This window comes from Lagopus muta, chromosome 5 (assembly GCF_023343835.1).
Source record: "Lagopus muta isolate bLagMut1 chromosome 5, bLagMut1 primary, whole genome shotgun sequence".
NCBI lineage: Eukaryota > Metazoa > Chordata > Aves > Galliformes > Phasianidae > Lagopus > Lagopus muta.
In genome coordinates, this window is record NC_064437.1 from 25,008,957 (window position 1) to 25,030,778 (window position 21,822).

Genomic DNA, 21,822 nt, shown 5'->3' on the forward strand with positions numbered 1-21,822 from the left:
TTTGAGGAAGTGCTTAGCTTTGGGTACCACCTGGCAGGTTGGTTGTCCTGTACGAAGGAAGCATCATGTCCCACACCATCTCACGGAAATCTTTCTTCTAACCTAAAGATTTTTGCTGCCTTTCTGCTCAATCTGGTTAGCAATCATGTCTATTATGATCTCAGTATCTCTGCCTCCAATAAAAACAACATGACTTCAAAATAAAAACATTTAAAACTGGAAAAAAAACCAACACAAAAAAAACCATATCTCCTTCCCAAAGAAAAAGTTTGCTCTCCTTTCAGTCAACTATTCCAATGCAAATTCACGCCTTAAACCTCTGTCAGTGCGCAAATCTATCCTCCAGCCAAATCCAGTAAACCTGAACTGAATTCATTCAAGTCTCCTCACTTCACTGGTAACAGACTTGATTTTTGGTTTACTTTGTTTTGACAACACTGTGCTCTCTAAAATTAAACACCTATCAAGATCTCTTGCATACTCTGCATTCCATAAATAGTATGATCAAATCTGAAAAATATGATCATGTCATACTTCAGTCTGAGGGACCGCATCGGACACGACTGCTTTTTTTTATCCACTCACCAATATATGATCCACTCTGTCTCGTTTCTTCCGCCCAAATTTAATCATCTTCTGCCAGTCTGTTTTGTTATTAGGCTCTTTGTTTAGACTAAAAAGCTTCAGTACTTCAGCTGCAATGAAGTTCTACAGAACAAAAAAGATGAGTTTTAATAACATTTGTGTGTAGTTGTCATTCCTTAGCTCAAAGTACTTACCCTAAGTCAAGACAGAAAGCACAGCAAGCTTCTGTTTAGTCAAAAGACATACGATGGACCAAGAAAGTCACAGCAAAGTCTTTGAGGCAGACTTACATAGACAACAGTTATTAAATTCAGCAGTGGGGAAAAAAAAATGACACCCACTTCTGAGACAGCAGTCTTGAGAAGAACTTTCAATTAAACTGTACAGTAAACAGGAGATTATGACCATTCATTTAGCAGGAAGATATTGAAGAAAAGTAGAGCGGGAGTTCGGTGTCCCTGTCCTGTGCCCCTTCTCTCCTCTGAGATATGGTTTTTGAAAGTATTCTCAACTAAGAAGTTGATCTAGATACTACTTTGAACTTTTATAGAGAGTTAACATGCTCTATCTGCAGACAAATAATCAAAATACAGTAAAAAAAAAATCAGAAGAAACAGTATAGTATTCATTTATGTCCTGATGAGCGTCTTCCTAACAAGCTGCCCTACAAATTCAATTTTGTCCTAGTCTGGCTCTGCCTTTTTGAGGTTCTGTCCTTTTGCTGAGCACTCCTACCAGCCACAGGAGACCTCCTGAGGCTTACCAAACACCGCAACGCTCTCACCAGTTATATTTTGGATTAACTTGGACAACTCCACGGTCCTCAATGAGGTTGGCACAGGTACATCTCAGTAAAGGAAAAGAGCAGTAATCCAGCTCATCCCATTTGGCCCAACCCTACAGTTGGATCCATGCCATTATCCCCAAAATACAGCGTTCCACTGAAATCTGCTAAAGCGCCAATCTGTGAGCGTACCAGCTTTGTAAGACCAAGGACACCCTATCAGTCAAGGGCTGTAGTTTAAAAGCAGCTAGTATCAGCCAAGAAGACTGGGAGGCAAATCTTTTGAGTGAAACAGACCATTCTGACAAACTCTTACAGGTCTGTAATCTAATTTATCTTCTCAATACATCTTCTATGGTCCATACCCCTTATGACTTTATTTTTACTATCAGGCAATTGTCAATACACTATTTTCCACCTCATCTTCCCTGTATGACAAGGATTTCTTCCTACCTTGATCTCATCCAAATCATTTGGATCCTTCACTCGGCGAAAGTAAGCAGACGCATTCCGATATGGTTTCATCCAAATAGGTTGATTAAGATTAGGATCCTCAGCAAAGATTTCCCCAAAGATCTCTTTTGTTAAATCAAATACCACCTTAACAGAGAAGAAATAAGAATTAAGGCTTCCGTGCTTCACAGTAACAATTCAAAGGACAAAAGCGAAACACCTGAAGACTGTACCTTTTTATAGACCTGCTTGTTTATCGAGTCTTTGATGGTAGTGGTAAAGTCAGTGTTAAAGCTGAAACTTTGAAGATCGTGACCCAGCTCTTTCAGTTTCCAGAGTTCCTCAGCTGCTGCATGCACCAAACTTTCCACCTCAGCCGCAGTATGAGGAACTGCCAAAAGCTCCTCGCATGGCTTTGGTGGAATTTTCTCTGGTTTTACCTTGGGCAGCACCGCTGGTTCCTCGGCTTGCTTCTGCTGGACCTTACGGGAACTTAGGCCATAGTCTTCATCAAACCAGTCTTGTTCATCTCCCAGCACACTCAGGAACTCGCGATTGAGCTCCAGCTCCGCCAGCCTCTTGGCAAGCTCTTCCTGACCACTGGCACCAAACACCGGGCTCTCCTGTAAATTGCAGGAGAGTAAATTTAAAAGCAGCATCACATTCTTGTCTATCAGATATTCAGCTTGGATTTTCAAACGCTTTACTGATAGATTATACGTACACAACTACTCTTAAATTCTCCCAGCAACAACAAACAACCCACAGGGAAGTTCCAGATGCTTCATCTAAAATGCGCGAGTCCTCTATCATTCCTGATGAATGCTTTCAGAAGGCTACCAAAGAGCTTACTTACAATTGTGTTCCTGGCCCACCGTCTGTCTTCATGTTCATCTGTTTATGAAAGGCTGAGTAGTTTAAAAAGTGATAATGTGACATACAACTTTTTACTTCGCTTACCAGCGCTCTCAGATCTACATTAACAGCCTAAAAGCTTTTAGCAGGTGATGGCTGTTCTAGTGACTGAGCAGTGCTCACAATGGTGAAATGAGCTGAAGCTTTCTGTGATAATATATTGAGACAGGTTTACTAGGATCTCCAGCAGAGGCCAAGTCCTAAATCTGTTTCATTAATGGTTGTTCCGAGGTAGCTTGAACTTCCACTGCTCGTGATATATTAGTTCTGCAGATAGAGCAGTCTGACAATTTAATGATCTATAAAAGAACCAATTCTTTTACAGGATGATTACTTCATACCAAGAGTAGAGAAAAGTAAGTTTACAATCTACAGTATGTTGACTTCTTTAGAATTAAGACCAAGGGTAACAACTTGAAAATGAAACACATAAGCAGAATGCAATCTAAATGAAGTGTTTTTCACTTTCATGTGCCAAAATCTGCCTTCAAGCCTGTGGGGATACTAAAGTGAGTTGTGAACCTTGAAACACCAAAACATGCATTACACAGACATACAAACAATCATCACATCAGTGAACAGAAATTGTGAGAAAACAAACTGCTGCCACACTGCCATTCTTCAGATTCTATAATCAAAGGAATCACCAGCTCTTAAAATCAGAGCAAGATGTCTGTTACTTACTGGTCTGGGGCACATGTCTGGGGAAGAAAGTTCTTCTCTGTCATCTTCCAAGTCCGAACTTAGAAAAAAATTGTCCAGTCCATCAGAAATCTGCTCTTCTACCTCCTGCAATGGGGTACTGCAGTGCTGCTTTGCATCACAGAGCTCCTGGTTGCTGAGCTGGATTTTCTCATTCTTGATCTTCTTTATTTGCTGCAACTGGTCAACTGTATCTTTCACAAAATCTTTAAGCAGACTGTCTGTGAGCAAACTGACCTTTTCCAGTTGGTTTTTGGATTTTTCTTCCTCTTCAAATGGTATTTTAAGCTGAGCTTCTAATTGATTCTTTTCTTTTGTCAGCAAATCCAGAAGTGGAGTTGCAGGCTTCTCCACAACTCCAGGAGAGAGATCATTTAACTTCTCACAACATTCTTCTCCCAGTGTTTTCTGTCTCTCCAACTTTTCAGAAAAGAAATCTGAGATGTCATCCAACTGAACGCTGGAAAACTTATCTGTGACATCAAAAATGGGAGGAGTAAGGCTGGTTTCCTCTGTTACAGCATGCTTCAGATAAGCCACCACAGACTGCTCTTGGGCAAAGGATTTGGCAGCTACAGAAATCCTTATGCCATTTGCTTTGGAAAATGAGACCTCATCAATGTTTTTTCCAGCTGAGGTTTCTGAAACAGCTGTGTCTGCAGCAGCTTTACCTTGAGAAGAGGTCTCTGTTGCATCTCTGCTTTGGCTTTCATCTTCCTTGCTAGTTTTGGAAATTCCTTTGTCTTTCTGCTCATTTTTACCTTTCTTCTCCAGTCTATCATCAAAGGATGAGTCTTCGTACTCATGTGCATCTAAATGGCTATCAATACTTTCTGTAATGTGAGACATTTTTTGGGGAAGAGCAAAAATACCATGTTTTTCTTTGCAATCAAAATATTTAACACCATCGTAAGTTCCACCATTATTCCCTTCAGGCTTATCCAACTCCACACCAGCCCGAATCCCTTTGGCAAACTCAGTCACACCTCTGAATCGCAATGTTCCAGGTTGGACTTTACTTACAAGTACCCTATCATCTATGCTGAAGTTTGGCAAACTATCAATTTCTTCTGTCACTGAAACAGAGGGCCATAGTGGTGACTGAACAGCAGCTTGATCTTTCTCCGCATCTCTGCATTCAGTATTTTTTGTAAGTTCTGTCGGGGACTTAAGTTCTAATAACCTCTCTGAATGCACGCTGCCAGAGAGAGAGAGAGATCTGTCACTGAGGCATTCACTGATTTCATCATCGCTGCCAAGGCTGGTGGATCTGCTTCTGCTGGTGGATCTGCTTCTGCTGGTTTGTGTGAGCAGGGACTGCTCTTGCAGTGACTGAGAGTCCCCTTGACCCCCCTGAGATGAGAGAGATGCTTCAAAATCATCTTCGTATTCTTCCACAGCAAGTGCTTCTTCAATTGATGGCTGTTTCCTGGAAGAGGATCCTTCAAAGTCTTCAATGTATGATGACTCCTTTTGAATGCACAAATGTTTTGAAAGCAGATTATCTTTTTCTTCTGCTGATATGCTCAGTTTGTGAGAAGATTCTTCTACGCTTGGGACAGTTGCAGCATCTTTGTCTGCCAGTCTCTCTTCTAAGATTTCTTTCCCACCATGAAGGCTTTCCACAGTCAAACAAAAAGGTTCCTTTAGAGAAGGTTCGTTTTTGGAATGGAGGATTTTCTCTGGAAGGATGTCCAGTGATCTCTCCTGTTTTTTATCTAATGTTAACAAGACATCTGAATGTTCCAGAGACTTAACATGAGAATCTTCAAGCTCATTTTCCTCTGACTTTATGTATTCCAAGTTCTCCGATATCTCAGATTTGTGACTGAGGACATCCTCCTCCTTGGATACACTTTCCACAGTGCTTACTGACCCATGGGATATCTTGCTTATGTCTTTTATGTCTTTGAGAGGAGATGATGAGGACACCTTCTCTAGGGAATCACCAAATCCTGCTCTGGAACTACTTGGTGGCATTGAAACTGACGAAGATGTTCCAGAAGGTTCTTCTGGGTGAACATCTGTCACAGCCTCCTTCTTAGTGTGCAAAGACACAGATCTCTCAGTTTTTGATGATACAACATCTTGAAGGAAAACAGAAAATGAATCACAACATGCGATACAGCCCACATTATCTTAGTGAAGACCACAACCATAGGCAACAAAGTTAAACATCAAGATTTCCACCCTAAAAAATACAAAATGATGTTTTGGAAACAGGTATTTCTACCTGGCCTATGAATATGGGCAACATTCATCCAGTTCCATGGTTCTCCCACTTTGTTTTCCTAATGCTGTTCCTTGTGTTGGCGTAACACCATACGATACAGAGCCCACAATGAGGGCTGTGCAGTGTGATCCAATAGAAAACATTCCTGCCCATGGCAGGGATATTGGAACTAAATGATTTTTTAAAGGTTTCTTCCAACCCAGACCATTCTACAATTCTATAAAAACAATGAAGATTTGAATTGCATACAGCAATTATCTAATGACAGGCAGCAAAACACTGAAAAGTATCTCAAAGAAACCTGTTCTTAAACAAGTACTTCTCAAGCCGTCGTTTTTATTTCCTTATTTTCCTCAAGTGACAGAGGAACAGGGAAGTAAGCAAAAGGAAAAAGGCTGCCACATAATTAGTTTTACAAGAACCTCAGCAAGAATAAACTAAATACTGAGCATTCAGGAAACAGCAAAAGCAGAAGCCTACTAAATACAAATAACAAAGCAACAAAAAAAACGTAGCCATTTATAGTGCACAACCAATGTAGCAATATATGATGTACAACAGAGTGGTTTTAGCTTTTGAAGAGGACACCATCTCCCATCAACATTTTTTTCTTTTTTAAATGAGATGATTCCTTTAAAATACAGAACTCAAATACTATGGGGTTTCATAACAGGTGAGCAGGGGAGCAACGGGGAAGCCATAATTAAAGAAACTCTACTCTCAAAATACTTCTGAAAGCAAAACATGGAAAATGCAGCTTCATCATTATGGTTTTATGAAGCTTGCATGTTCTCTTAGAGCCCCTTCCTGAATCAAGAAGTAAAATATTAAAGAAGTTTAAAATAGTCAGGCTTCGAGATCTTTACTGTAGAACTGATTTTTCCATTACATACCTCCGTGCTCTGCAATGGATTCCAAAGATGCTCTTGATCTCTCTGATTCAGTCAGTGATTTCCAGTTTTTAGCTGTCTCTGGCCTAAATTTGAAAAATTAAACTGAGTGAACTGAGGTTTTTTGGTTGTTGTTTTTAACAAATAAAAATAGAAACACAAGCATCCAGTACCACACTACTGAAACTAAACTTTTTTTTTTTTTTTTTTTTTTAAAGAAAAAAATGAGCTAAAATTGCACCATCTGCTGGAGAAAATGAAACACTTAAAATATTGTAGGAAGTGAAGTCAATGGAATCATCTGCCTTTTAAAACATAAGATCCCAACCAAGATTAAGCTGCAAAGATGGTTTAGCTAAGTAATTCAAACAACCACTTTGCAAATTCTCACTCCATGAAAAACTGTTACTCAGAAAGAACTTGGAACTAGGACCTGAGAGGCTGGGCAGGACAGAAATGAGATATGATTACAGGGACAGTGCATCTTAACTGCTTTAGGTCTGATGTGATCAGTACATGTGTCGGCAGTACACTGCCATAATCCAGTGTTTGAGGAAGAGCACTGTGGAAGTGCTTTCCTTGCACAGATGATTTCTGCTTTAGCAGCACTCTATTGGTTTCAGAATAATCTCAGAAAGAAGAAATCCCATTTACCTATGGAGTGGTGGTGCCTTGATCTTAGGTTTTTCAGCAGCAGCAGAGGATGGAGTTTTAATCTGAGGTTTGGCTGTGGGTGATGCCTCCAGATCTTGGCTCAGCTCTGCTTCAGTCTTCTTGATAAACTCATCATATGACTGAGCAAGAGAAACAGTTATGGCTGTTAAAGGACTAAACCATAACGACCATTCTGTAAACAAAACTTATCAAATAAATAATTCTCAGTCTCAAATGCTTAAGGACACACAGTTTGTCTGTAAAGCAATCTACTTAACTTCCTAAAGCTCCAGAGCTGTGAAACCCACTTTCAAAGTCAAATTACATGAGCAACACTCACGAGCAACCCAAGCTGAGATACTAATGTGTTCCCTCCTGAATACTGTCTAAAATTCCTTACAGACACACATTTCAAAGCGCATGGTCTTGCTTCAAAGACAATGGTTCATTACTGAAAACTGTTAATCAGCCAAAGCTCAACCATGTCTCCATTGCAGTAACGTCTTTCACAGCTGTTCACACAACAGTTAGCCAACAATATCCATATAATAATGATTTATTCACAGCTAACAGCCTTGGCTTTCGTTTTGCCCTTCTACTGCTATTCCTAACCTCCAGTTGTTTGATCAGACTGGCCTCCTGTGCTTTCAGTCTTTCCTTTTGCCTCTTTTTCTGTTCCTTTTTCAGCTGGTAAACCACAGACTTCCTTTTCCGTAGTTCATCCTTCAGGGCTCTGATCCGTCCTTCAATATCACTTTGATCAGAAGTTGTTTCTGAAAAAGTTCAGTTTTAGTCTTTAAATAGCTTGCCTATTAAAAAACAGTCCCATGTAAAACAATCAGTAGTCATAGAGTAAATATAAAAGATAACCCAAGTGAAACAGCAAAGAAATTATGTTGATTTCAACGTAGTAGGGCTCCAAGGGGATTCTTAGATTCACAACACTGCTGTACAACACAGGAAAGAAAAAGCACTGCATCTTATTTTAGACAAGAAAGATGTTCTGATATGTGTAATAACTTGCTAGCAAACTGGTTCACATATTTGTCTCCCACATTCATGGCTATCTCATTAACAGCTTATTGCAGACATTAAAATTTGCTGACACATTAAAAATATAACCCAATGATGCATACCAAAAACTTATCTGAAATGCATGTTTAAAATTGCTATGCAAAATTTCAAGCTACAAGGTACACTTTGTTAGTACATCTGTGAAGAGGAAAGCTGAGTGGTTGACAGCTGGAAGGAAAGCCAACTCGAACAACACAGATTTCACTGTTGTCAGGCCTCAGAGTGACATATTATTCAGAGTGAAGCGACTAGAAGTGAGCTTAGGCACACAGTGGACTACTCAGCAGCTGCTTACACAAAGCTATGAGGCACATCCTCGCTCCAAGTTCAACTTCACAGACTTTCCTAAGATGCCATTACTGACTACAGCTATGTTCTACCTAACATTTCTTAATCATTTTCCTCTCCATCCCCTGCAGTCTGGTCTTCAATGCCATTGACGATTTTCTGCCTCTGTTCCCATGGAACATTTTGCAGTTGATTAGATTCACTGCAGAATAACCACATTCTACCATGCCCTCTCTCAACTTCTACCTAGAGCAGCAGTCCCAAACAGAAGGCTTTAGGCTGGTCTGCTTTTCCAACGTTTTATATTACCTATGCTGCTTTCTAGACAAGAGGCTTGGATGCTCATGAACTCCCAACTGCTCTACTGAAGGCACTAGGAAAATAAGTTATCCATACTAGCTGGTCAGCACATTTTGCTAATCAACTCCATTTCACAGGACAACAATAAAGAAGGACTTCATCAACATCCAGCAAATACACACTACTATACTCTTTTTCCACTAACAACTGTTAGTAGCATTTACAGAATAATAATAAAAAAAAAGGCATGAAAAGAATGGAATCTCACTTGCTAATCATAAGTACTTTATGATGCCACTGTACTTAACTCCTCCTGAATGCTAAGTGACCATTATGTAATTATAGCTTTTATTGATCAACTCATTAAAGAAAAAACTGGTGCATGCTTTCATCTTTGACGAACTTGTCTTTGCATGCATCAGGACATAGCAATGACATCACTACTACTCAGCAGCTTGGAAGATTTGCCTCTTTTCAATTGAATGATTATGAAACCAGCACCACCTTGATGGAATTCCCCCTTTTTCCATCTGTCTCTGGCTCTTGAAATCAAAGACTTCATTTTCATGACCATGACCACTGTTGCCTGTTCTACTGTTCATAATGGCTTCCTTATACGGTTCGTCAGTCAGAACTTGATCATAGGTTTATCAATTTGCTGAATGCTTCACTGGGTTGCTAACTGTGCTCCAGAATGCAAACAAAAATTACTCAGTATCTGAGTGAGTATGTATTCATTTCTACATCCAGCAGAATACCTGCTTTAAAATTATTACTACTGCACTTGCATACATATTAATCTAAAAACAGCAGAAAGGATTATTAAGCTTGCCACACTAAGCACTACGAAGACCAGAGATTTATGTATGCAAGTGAAGCTATCTGCCAGCCAAACAACAGCCAGGACATACAACAGAAAGAACCGCCTTATTTTTCTTCCACTAAAAACTTACCATTCACTCAAGGAATTAAAAGAAAACAAAAATATGCAGGAAAATGCTACCTCATTTGCCAATAGGAAGTGCATTTGGGATGCTGTAACAACTGCACTGTGGAGTACAAGATCATTCAGAGACTAAAAGCAGAGAAACGATCAGAACTGTCTTCACAGATCAATGGAGCTTATGATGGTGACCTCACAGATTGTGGCTGCTCATGAAGTGTATATGACTAACAGACCGCAAGAGCACAGCAGGGAAAGGACGGCTCTGTGCCAGTTCATTTTGTATATACTCTCTCCACGTATTTACTGGTAGCCCACTTGGACATTGGGTTAGAATACTTTTTATAGGAGTCTATGTAGTAGATCTTACGCTTGTAGCTCAAAACACAACTTTAGGCCCCATTTTACTGCACACAATTCAAACTCCTCCACAAAAAGAGTCATTCTGGATATGTCATGAAATGTCCAACCACCATGCACATGTCAGTGCAGGTCCAGTGGGCTCACTTGCACTGCCATGATAAACAGGGCTGTGTGTCTTCTGAAGCCATGCTGTGTTCAGAAGGAAGACAATCATGTTCATATGCTGCTGAACCATATTCTGCTTTCTTAAAACAAGCAGAACAGAGAAGTGTAGTCTATTAAACACACAGCCAACCTTGGTACTTTTAAGTTCTAGACATATTAACTATTGACTCTTCTTCAACTGTTTGCAGGAATCTGTGCAAAGGCCTTCTTATGCTGAATTGATCAAATTACATCATGGGAAAATACTCCCACAGAACTTCAAAACCCAGTATTTTGCAGGAATTTGCTTGCCTTACCATATCTAGGTCTGCTTTGCAAATTTACTTATTAAAATGACTAGCTTTGAAACAGCAATTTAAATCCAAGCAAATACTTACCTGACTGTGTCATAGATAAAGACTCATCAGACCAATTGTGAGATATCTGATGAGACTTCACAGGAGAACGGAGCTGTCCCCCAGATCTATGGCTGCCTTTGCTGGAATCTTGCCTTGATACAGATATGCTGCTTTTGGGAGGAGTCTGTGTGAGAAGAAAAGGACAAATGAGTAACTGCTTGTAAAGCTCAATCTCAAAGTAGCAGATCACTGCCATCAGGAGCTAGTTACAAGGAGAGACTGGCATGACCACAGAACACCTCATAAGCAAAGCTACCTATCCAGCTGTCTTAAGACAAGCTTTATCTTAGCTTGTCAAAATAATAATAAAGCAAAAATACCAGCAGTAGCAACAATGGACTGCTTACTTTGAGGCTGGACTTCAATAAACGTGCTCAGACTACCTTCTTGCTACTTAGGTAAACAGACATGGCTGTGACTCAGAGGTGTTCAATACATCTGTACTCACAGGTAACACTCAAGGGAACACCTACTAAATATACCTGCAAATCCAAAAGGACAATTTCATACAAGAGGTGAGAGATGCCATTCTAAATCACTCAAGAGGAGCCCTGTTTCTCTGTAGGCACGCAAAAAATTCTAAGAGCAATTGTTCTTCCAAAACTCCGCTCACTGCTTCAGTGTCATGCTACAAACTTTTCACACATCTCAATCATGACCTCTAGTGCATATCTGACATTTTACTGTAATATATTCTCAGGAAACTTTACAAGAAGAAAGTGTCTGTAATGGAAGTCTACATGAGCAGTTCTTCTGACTTTGCACAAAGTGCATTTTTGGTCTCTTCTGATTCAGTGCAAAGCAAAGTTGTCAGGACAAAATTCACCAAAACTGTCAACCAAGCAGGAGGAACTACTGAAACAGAACAATAAGGCTGTATGAACTAGAAAGCAGTTATAATCTGAAACTCAAGGGACTGTGTACCAGATTACAGCTATGTTTCCTCATCTTATAGCTATACTTTGGGAAATATGCAAATAAAGCAAGGCAGAAGAACATGGCATAGTTTCCTCAGCCTCAAAGAATTCATACAATGGTGACAAGCTCGCCTACAGCTAATACACATTGTTTAACTGGGTCAGTGTTCCGCCACTTAATACTGCATACCTACGTGACACACGCAGAACATTTTGCAAGACTACCTACGGATTTAAAAACACTGAAACTCTGTGTTCAAGCATTTTTTCATCAAGACTTTGAAGAACGTAACTGATCACAATGTTTATTCTAATAACATACAGTGGTATTACATACCACAGTTTAACCCCTGTTTCAACAATTGGAAAGACTATTACTCGTCTTCCCCTTTTAGAAATTTAAGAATTTATATAGCATAAAAAGCTCACTCACAAGTTTGTCAGGTGAGGTAGAAGACTTGAAGTCTTCAGAATAAATAATGTCTTCATTAACTGCACTCTGATCTGGGCTTTCTGGCTGTCCATGGCCCATCGTCGCTGATGGGACGGATTCTGCAGCTGGACTGCCAAGCTCTTCTGGGACCGAGCTTTCACTGTTCACACAAGAGCAAGAAGGCACTGGAGACTCTTCTTCACTGGCTGTTTCTGAGATTGAATAACGAGAAAAAAGAAACAACATAAGAATCTTCACTGGCTTAGATGCCTTCAGAGTAATCACTGTCTGCATACAAAGTAGTAACTGCTATCAGTGTAAGTCAAATGGGTATGCATTAGTCACTTATCTAGAAATTGACTTCGAAATACCTAGTATGAAAAAGGGATGTTTTCCAGAGAACTATGATTTAAGACTACTTAGTCTTAGTGACTGCCAAATGTCAAAACCAAAAAAACTCCTCAAAATATTATAACATTTTCCAGACAACATACTCCAGAAAGATTATTAGGGAAACCTGTCCTTCCAGTTAGCCATGCAACAGCAAGAGTCACTATTAGTCTGAAGAAGTCATGGTGGAGCACATAATCTACAAGTCAGATCTTGAATTTAGAATTGATTGCTTCCTTTACAGCCGTTGCAGAGAACATTTTAATGTTATGATTTCATCATGAGTCTCTCAAATGGCAACAAGTAAAATAATAAGTTGGGTTTTCAATATTCCTGTTTACTAAATTCCGCAGGAGTCACAGCATTATGGAAGCAGCCATGAAGAACTATTTAATATTTGAGCAAAGGCTAGGGAGAGGAACTTCTTCCGAAGCAGGGCCGTGCTCCAGTGCTCACTGGTAGACACAATTAACAGAAAGTAAATGTATTTTCTCATCTGCGTCTCTGTGTTCAGCATGCTGAATTTTCTCTTGCTGGAACGTCGTGGCTTGCACACACAACATCTTTAAAGTGTTTTCCACATGCCTAAGATCCACGAGGCTTTTCAGTGACAAGTGTGATGGGACATCATTCTAAATTCCCTTTGGACCTTCAGTGAATCTATCACCCCCTTTCAACGGTGGGAGGAGAAAATATTATTTTGAGAACAGTCCCTGAAGTTTCATTACTTTCTCCCACTGCAATACAATTTTCTGTGGTCCGTGCTCAAAGTACATTCCACTTAAGACAGAGTGATAAGACTGAAGCCCCTAAAATTTGGGAACCTGTTTTCTCAGAGTAGCACTATTTATACTAACTACATCCTAGCATACTACAGCACAGTCGCAGAGTTCAAACGTTTACTGAACAAAGGTAAGTTCAGGATAAGTTCAGCAAAAGATCACGTACTGTTTTTGTTTTGAGAAAACAGAAATGGATTTCAGATTGTATGCAGAAACACATGAGAAAATACATAGCAAAACTGGAATTCACGTCTGACCAAGGTTTAAAACAGAGGTAAAAAGAACAGGGCCAAAGATGTCACAGACTGCAGAAAGTGAGAAAAGAACCACCACAAGATCACAGAAAAGAAGTGCAAACTTAAGCAATCGTTCTGCCCAGTTACGCTTGACTTGAGTTATTTGCCTAAGTTCCTCCCAAAATTTCTACTACCTTTGGGCTCAGCTCTCAGATCCCCCAGGTCTTTCTTGGCCGCTTTGGTTTTAAGCAGCTCTTTGTCCCAGGCAGCCAAAGCCTGCTTTTCTATCTGCCGTACTTCTGCTTCCTCTGCATCCAGGCGGCGTTTCCACTCCAACAGTTCTTCAGCATTCTGTCGACGCTGCATCAGCTTCTGTTCTCGTTTAGTTAGGAACCTGGCAGACATAGCAGAAGATAGTCAAAGACCCCGAAAACCAGTCGCTCTATTGCCACAGTTTCCAGAATTTTAGCTATTCAAATTGTTTTCTAGGGAAACTGCCACATTAACTACTATCTCCTAGATTTCTGACATACAGAGAACACTTTTTTTTTTCCCCCAGTAAATAAAGCCTACAAGATATTGTAAAACTGCTACTAACATTCAAAGAATTTTCAACATTTTTAAAAGTGCTAATGATATATTCAGTAAAATGAACAGGGTCAGCTCCTAATTTCAGAACATGAGAAGTACCTGTGGTATGAAACTGGAACCCTCAAGAAAGCAGTGACTGTGAAAAATGAACCCATCTTTTTGCTAGTTCCAGTGACAGAGAAATATTGTGACCCCAGCTGCCCCACAGTCCTTTCTAAATAACTAATTATAAGAGGTGTTCCTGTGTAATAATCCACCTGAAAGATTTACTGGAATTACTGGAGCCTTTATCCTTCCTCCTTTGAGTATCATCTCTGGATTGAGTATCATCACTTGGAATGTTAATCATCAGCTAACAACATAAAGAGGGTAAGGATGCAGGACTGTTCTCCCACCTACTAACAGTCCTGGCTACTAGTTTAAACTAAGAAAAGAAAGAAAGCTCATGCTGAAAATCTGTAGATCTTTTTGATCTGTGACAAAGATTTCTCAAATTGTGCATGAAACCTCAGAGATGAGGAAATTAATGTAAAATGTCACTAGCATGAATAAGTTTATGCATGTATACTAGTTTTCTTTGCCAGCTACTGAACAGAATCACCTCTTGTTCCTATCTAGATGCTGAAGTTATCAAGAAGATAGCATTCAGTCTTTAAGATAGCAACTGGAAGGTCAATATCAACTGTATAGTCTTCTAACATGCCAACTCTAGAGAAGAGCATACATCAATCCATCCATCCCCTGCAATGAAATCCTTAATGTCACAGAATCACTCTTCGAAAACAAGATGGTTTTTGCCAGCTAGAGAGAGTGCTCAAATGGGTACAGAAGTACAAAATGGGTGCCTAAAAATGCTGTCTTCCAAGTCCTGTGAGACTTTTCTTTGAAAGTGTATTCTATAATTTGTAATTTTTTAAACAATCCAAATACTTAGCATTATTGTTCTTAAGCTACAAATTCCATTTGTGCTTTTTTAACCTCCCATGTTTCAAACTACCTTTATAAATACAGAGACTGCAATGGCCAACTGGGTAAGCTGCAGGTGTTGCCTGATGAATGACATTGGTTGTTTGCTCACTCAGCATTGCTCACTCTGTTCCCAGGTAAAATGAGCTGGCAGTTCATCAGAAGGATTATGATGATTCCTTCTTTGAGACAGATTCAAATGATGTGGAAAAGTGATGATGTCAAGATAAAAGTTTCAGAAGCCAGTAAGACGCACACACACCTCTTTACTATGGCCAGAGCAACAGCAGATGAAAAGCAGCACCTCTATCACTCTGGAATACCTGTCACCTTTCAGCTAACAGATGCCAGGATTTCCCGTATTTTTTCAATCGCTTCCTATAGATAGGCATCAAACATTATCTAGTCTTACAGAAAACTGACATTAATAACATTAAGAAGCTAGATTGCCAGCGATAATTGCACTACAAACATGACAGAGCGCCATGTTTGTCCGTGTTGTCTTTCACTAGCACTACCAGATTTATCAGCTCTTACTTTCAGATACACATCAGTTCCAATTAATCTAGTAGGTCATATCTTTGGAACTTGTTATGTAGGTCATTACTACAATAATGATCTCAATGCAAACTTCTTCTTCTTCTTTCACTAGTTGTTTCATCTCATCAGAATGCCTGGATTTTCATGTTTGACTGGGTCTTGAGGGAGGCAAATCCAGTTGGAGTAAAGTTCAAGAGAAAGGCTGAAATAAATGGATATGAAGGTGCAAGACTCTTCAACAGCAGATTCAAATGAATTAACCCAGGAGGCCACAAGCAGGAGAGCAGAACTAACTAAATGATTGTGAAACTAATCACCATACAAAGACCAAGTAATAAGAAAACTACAAGTTGGTCAAAAAGAGCACTAACGAGAGGGAAAGAAGGCTCAAACACTCGTGCTTTAGGAAGAAGACGATTAAATGAGCATAGCTAAAGATGCAGACCCTTTTATAACCCAGGGGTTTAAAAGGTCAGAACCACCACAAGGTAGCATGCATACTGCCTTAGCATTTGCTACAGTCTAGAGGGTTCCAGTTGCAACACCAAGGGCACACGTTCATCCTCCACAGCAGGGGCACTTTCACAGGGAGGAAAATATTAGAAAAGCATGAACCACATCTGGTATCTTCGAGGCAGGAAATCTACAGGAGCAAAGGGGAAGCAGAAGCACTCAGATTACATCATTGTAATTTTCAAAGTCTAACTATTTGTCTGGTGCTAAAGTCACACATTAGGTCTGCCTATAACAAAAATAACAACTTGGAAGTTTTGCCCTATACTTGAACTGTATTTATATCTAATACACACAGATTTTAAAGCCAAACTAGACAGTTTCATCAGCTGTTCTGAAGTAGCAACTGGACAGCAAAGTGAACTGTCTGTGTGCTACTCAGAACACAGTGGAAACAAGAGATTAATCTGGAATCAGTGTGGAAAAAGTGTCAGAACTGTTCAGTGAAGAACCACCTCTTGATTTTTTAGGACTGAACAGAGCATGCTCTATCAAAGAGTCTATCACTTGAGAAAGGTACAGTTACCTGACCAATTGGTTGTAGATATACAGCTGGAATTTGGGGTGGAGGTTGGGAAAACAGACACTGAGAGAGGCCCAGTGGTGAGACGTAAAGACAGAGAAGAAGTAGTGAACAGGAGAGCAGTGTCTACAAAATAAGGAGGAAGAGTTTAAAACTAAGCAAAAAAAAAGGCAGAAAGAATGAGAAAAAGGACAGCATCTAGCAAAGAATTTTAAAATTAATTGCATTTAACCTAACACCTTGGGTAGAAAAATTGTACATTGTTATGCAGAAGGTAATAAGAAAACATACACTTGTGCATAAGTTATAACACTTCATTTTCTGTTAGTTAAAGGCATGCTACTTTCACATTGCTCTGTTTTTCTTTAACTTTTTGAAGTTTGATTACTCTGATACAAACTTACACATGCACCTGCTAACATCTCAACCTCAGCTTCTTGTGATTTCTGCTATTCTAATCCTTAATAGAGAATACTGCTAGCATTAAACAGAGTGCTGCTTCTGTAATATAGACAGCTTTGCCAGTCTGAAACTTAAAAAAGGATGAATTTATTTAAAGAAACTCAAGCAAATCCAGAAAAAGCCTGAAATATATCTGTATTCAACTTCCAGCTGCTCTTGGATTTTGCAGTAAGGCACAGACTTGGTCTCAGAATACTCACTTTCATTTCTGCAGAAAGATAATGCCTGTGTATTTTTTTAAACTACATAAACTTAACACCGTGACTAAAATGTTACTTTCCAATAGAAGACTGTTTTAAGCTAATTCCTAGCATATTATCATATTTATAGCAAAATATCATGCTCTGCACAGCTCTGTAGCAACTACAAAGCAGGGTAAGAAGCATACTAAAGAAAGCAAAAGCAAATGAGCATTTAGTTAGTTCTTCTGCTGTACGAATTATCATTAAAGCTGCATATGCAAGGCAAGCATGGGCAGAAGGGTTAATTCTCTTTGACAGAGCATGCTCCTGTTCACATGCAGGCTATGCAGATTCATGAGTTATAATTAAAACAGAACAACTCTTTCATTGTCCTTTTAACAGAAGAGATATTAAAGCTGTCTCACAGATAAAGTGTTTCCCTAGCTCTGTTATATTTTACTCATTCAGTTTCTTCCCATTTGCAGCATCACACAACTCGTTTTTCAAGCAGACAGTTCCCTAAATATACTCTAAGTAAATATTATGTTAATGTTATTCTTAGGTATTTTATAAACAAGGATGTAAAAATTAGGTACTAAGTTGGCACTGTTTTTCAGTCAATAAGCACAGCTACCACTATCAGGAAAACCTGCAAGATGTGTATACAGTCAAGAAGACTGAAGTTCTAGAGAATTATTTATGTTTACACAAAATACTTTGAACGTGTAGAGCAATCTGACAAAACTATAAAATCAAAAATGCACGGCCACATACACTGCATCACACACAAGTACAACTTCCACTTGATGCTCCTCACAGTAATTACTGCAGCTGAAATCCTGATGCCTACCCTTTTGAAACATATATCCCAGATGACAAACATTTTGGACTTGCAATTAAAATATTCTCAAGGATAAAACATACTTTGCATCTGTTACTATCCTTTGTTGTACTATAGAGATTCATTTACTAACATGCAATCCTTACTGTTGCTTAGGAATAAAGCAAAGATTTCAGAAACAATATTGACTAAAAAGGCTACCTGAAAAAAAGTGGCAAAGGAAGACATAAATACAAACACATTTGTAATCTTTTACATTAACATAATGTATTAACATTAGCACTAATATAATACCCAAATTCTTAAGCTGTGATTCAGTTTTGTAACACAATATTACCATTCTAAACTTTGTATGTTGAAACTGAGGGAAAAAGAAGACAAAGAACTTGTTTTGTTTGCAGGCCATCTCCATGCAGGTTTCCAAGATGTTTCTTCTGAGCCTATTTCTGATTCCCCTCTTATGCAATTTACCAACCTCAACACATACTTAGGGAAAGTTTGTTGTTATGAAAGTGAGGTTTTCCACACAGCTTGGAATGCTAGGAGTTAAGTTTTAGAAATACAGTCTTTCAGAAACTTGGATTATCATTTGTGATTTTGTCTTTTCAGTTCACTAGTTCCTGTCAGAAGGGTCTGAATAACAAAGCATCCAATTTTCAGGCTTGAACACGGAGACTATTCAAATAGAATGTGGATTTGTTCTTCCTTCCCCCACTACTTACACCAATCCTCTCTCACTGTTTTGATGCTTTGGGCTGTTTAATCTTCAGCATACACAAACATATGCAGATATTGGAAATGTCCTTCCCAAACGATCACAAGCAGGATGCTAAGGAGCCACAGACAGCTTGCCTTTACAAAAGGCAGTGCTTGCTTTTTTGATATTTGCTCTAACTGCTATGAGTTTCAAAGAAAGGACATTACAAAGATCACCACACAAACAAAAATGTAGTGAGCTACCTTGGTTCAAAATTCAGAAGAAATGTTTAAGCAGAGACTATTACGTGGGGTTAAGTGGCACAAGTCAGATTTTGAATGGGTTAGTCTCAAATAAGAACACAGGACTTCAAACTAATGAGAACATACTGCTAACATATTTGAAATGCTTAAAGCAAACAAAGTAATTTCTGCACTGAAGAGAAACAACTTATTTGATACAGAACAATTCAACAGGTGAAATCAACAGATTCAGTCTTAGTTTCCAGACCCAGCAACTCCACATATACTTATTTCCTCTGAAGACTAACAGCTGTTTTCAGTTTTTTTTCCCAACCTGTGGATGACGTAAGAAAAATAAAAGGTCTTACTGTCTTCTCAGTCACACACAAGCTCCCTGACCTTCCATGAACCAGATATATAAAAGGGAAAAGCAGAAATACAAGATACAGGCATCACTTTGATCATCTGCTTTAAGGTATTTCATTCTAAGAAGTCTGACAAGACACACTGTTAAGCTCAAATCAATCAATTTTCCTGCCAAGTACAGATATCACAATCTCTTAAACTGATATGCTTTTACTGACTTGCATTTCTGTACTCAAGGAAAAAAACATATCCTATGAAACACTCTCTTCAAAGATTAATATAGCTCTATCAATGCTTATAATTAGTTCTTTTTCAGGCTGATTCTGAAAAGACAATCACTGCATATGATCTCAGTATCACTGTAGTCTGTCTGATAACCGTTTTCAGTGCAGACACTGTCTGAACCAATTTGTTTTCATTAAAATAGCAAAGCTTTGTAATAGAAAAGAAAATTTAGTTACTTCTCATCCATTCTGCTGCGCATCTTTTTAAGTTTCTGCATGATGCTACTGGTCTCACTGCTGGAGATAGATATTGGAGAAGGGCTGCGTGTTTCTGCATCAGTTAGAAGTAGGCTAGAACCATTGCTCTGCTTGACATCATCCTCACTGTGAAGTTCCTGCAAATATATGTTAAAAAAAAAAAAAAACAACATTAAAAGCATGAAAAGTTATCCTTTTTTTAGAATTTAATATTGAACTGTGTTAACTCATCTTACTTATCCTCAGATTACATCAAATAATACTTCAGGTTAAGTCTGTCCGCCTACATATTTTAGCTTTATCCTCCAACTTCTTCTCATTAGACATCATTTTTTGTATCCTTTTTCCCACCACAATTTCAGTTCTCCCTTGACTGTAACTAGAACAAAAAATCCTACTAGAGTTCAGTTAAGGAAACAAGTCCTCTCATTATTATTACATTTGCATTTCCAGAATTTTGTAAGGATTCAGCTGGTTACCAAACCTGTCTTGATCACAGAATCACAGAACAGTTTGGGTTGGAAGGAACCTGTAAGATCAACTAGCTCTAAGGCCCTGCTGTAGGCAGGGACACCTCCCACCAGACCAGGCTGCTCACAGTCCCATCCAGCCTCTCCTTTAATGCCTCCAGGGAGGGGGCATCCACAGCCTGTCTGGGCAACCTGTTCCAGCACTGAAGATGTGAGAAACTTTGTTTAATAACACTGAAACACAAAAACCAGCAAGCTTAGGTTTTGGAGCTTACGTTTTAGTTCTTTTATCGGATAAACAGAATCAGATTAATAGAATCAGAGTCCAAGCTATTCAAACATCCAAAAGCTGATATTCCCAAAGTCATTACTTAAGCTCGAGAATTAATCATCACCACAGAGTCACAGAATTGTTTGAGTTGGAATGGCCTCTTAAAGGCCATCTAGTCTAACTCCCCTGCAGTGAACATGAACACCCATGGCTCCATCAATGTTCAGAGCCCTGTCCAGCCTGATCTTGGCTTTCTGCAGGGACGGGGCACCACCACCTCTCTGGGCAGTCTGTGCCAGTGCCTCACCACCTTTATTATAATAAACTTCTTCCTTACATCCAATCTAAATCTCCCCTTTTAGTTTTAGTCCCCATTGCCCCTTGTCCTGTCACAACAGACCCTGCTAAGGAGTCTGTCACTTTCTTTCTTGTCTACTGTCCAGTTAAAACATTTTCTAATACTTTTCCATATGCATTTCCTCAAACGATTTGAAGAAATTAAACAAATAAAATTGTTGAAATATACAGGGTAAGACAATTTGAGCAGATAAATTTCCCAAGTGACAGGTGTAATCCAATAGCTTTTAAGCTAGTAGTTGAATCAAATACCAGCAGCACAAAGAGGTGAAGATTCCAACTTCTGTACAGAACACTTACAAGCTTGTTTTCTCCTGCAGATTTCAATTTTTCCTGCAGTTTCATTGTAGTCTGACGGATTCGTTCTATTTCTGCCTGCTGTTTAAGGATTAGCTGTCTCTCCTTCCGAGCAGCCTTGTTGGCCTCTTGAAGACGCTTAATTTCTGCCTTTTAGGTATAAAAGATTAAGCAAAGTAAGTTTGACAGACAGCTCTCCAACACACTCTGAAACTCTCAGTGTCCACAATACGAGATTAAAGTTAGCAAAACTGTGATGAAGTACTTCGCCTGCAATTTTGGCACCAGAGAATAGACAATGAATTAATACACTCAGGTCTCAATCCATGAGATTACTGATATAGAAGAACCTTTTAAAACAATACGCTATATACCATCAAATGATGAATTATTATATGGTGAGAAATAATGCTGTTTTTCTATCCAAAAGCCTGGCACAGAGCCATCAGTTCTTAACTTCTACAGTGTCCAAAGCATCACAGAAGTTTCTATAGGATTTTCCTAGAAAGCATCAGTT

General features: G+C 39.1%; 1 protein-coding gene across 13 annotated transcripts in view; it reads right to left on the bottom strand.

The window, feature by feature from the left end:
- The window catches only part of CEP350 (centrosomal protein 350), a 74,520-nt gene that overhangs the window by 18,292 nt on the left and 34,406 nt on the right, over positions 1 to 21,822 (bottom strand). For 11 of the 13 annotated variants that reach the window (XM_048943774.1, XM_048943766.1, XM_048943767.1 and 8 more), the window contains exons 26-38: positions 21,309 to 21,455; positions 19,890 to 20,047; positions 16,642 to 16,764; positions 13,700 to 13,899; positions 12,098 to 12,309; positions 10,727 to 10,871; positions 7,829 to 7,989; positions 7,217 to 7,356; positions 6,566 to 6,648; positions 3,422 to 5,526; positions 2,056 to 2,445; positions 1,823 to 1,969; positions 586 to 708 (exon numbers count right to left, since the gene is read on the bottom strand). In XM_048943774.1, coding sequence (XP_048799731.1) covers positions 586 to 708; positions 1,823 to 1,969; positions 2,056 to 2,445; positions 3,422 to 5,526; positions 6,566 to 6,648; positions 7,217 to 7,356; positions 7,829 to 7,989; positions 10,727 to 10,871; positions 12,098 to 12,309; positions 13,700 to 13,899; positions 16,642 to 16,764; positions 19,890 to 20,047; positions 21,309 to 21,455 — 4,134 coding nt within the window. The remainder of the gene's footprint in view (positions 1 to 585; positions 709 to 1,822; positions 1,970 to 2,055; positions 2,446 to 3,421; positions 5,527 to 6,565; positions 6,649 to 7,216; positions 7,357 to 7,828; positions 7,990 to 10,726; positions 10,872 to 12,097; positions 12,310 to 13,699; positions 13,900 to 16,641; positions 16,765 to 19,889; positions 20,048 to 21,308; positions 21,456 to 21,822) is intronic. The other 2 variants (XM_048943777.1, XM_048943775.1) reach the window with 1 other exon arrangement.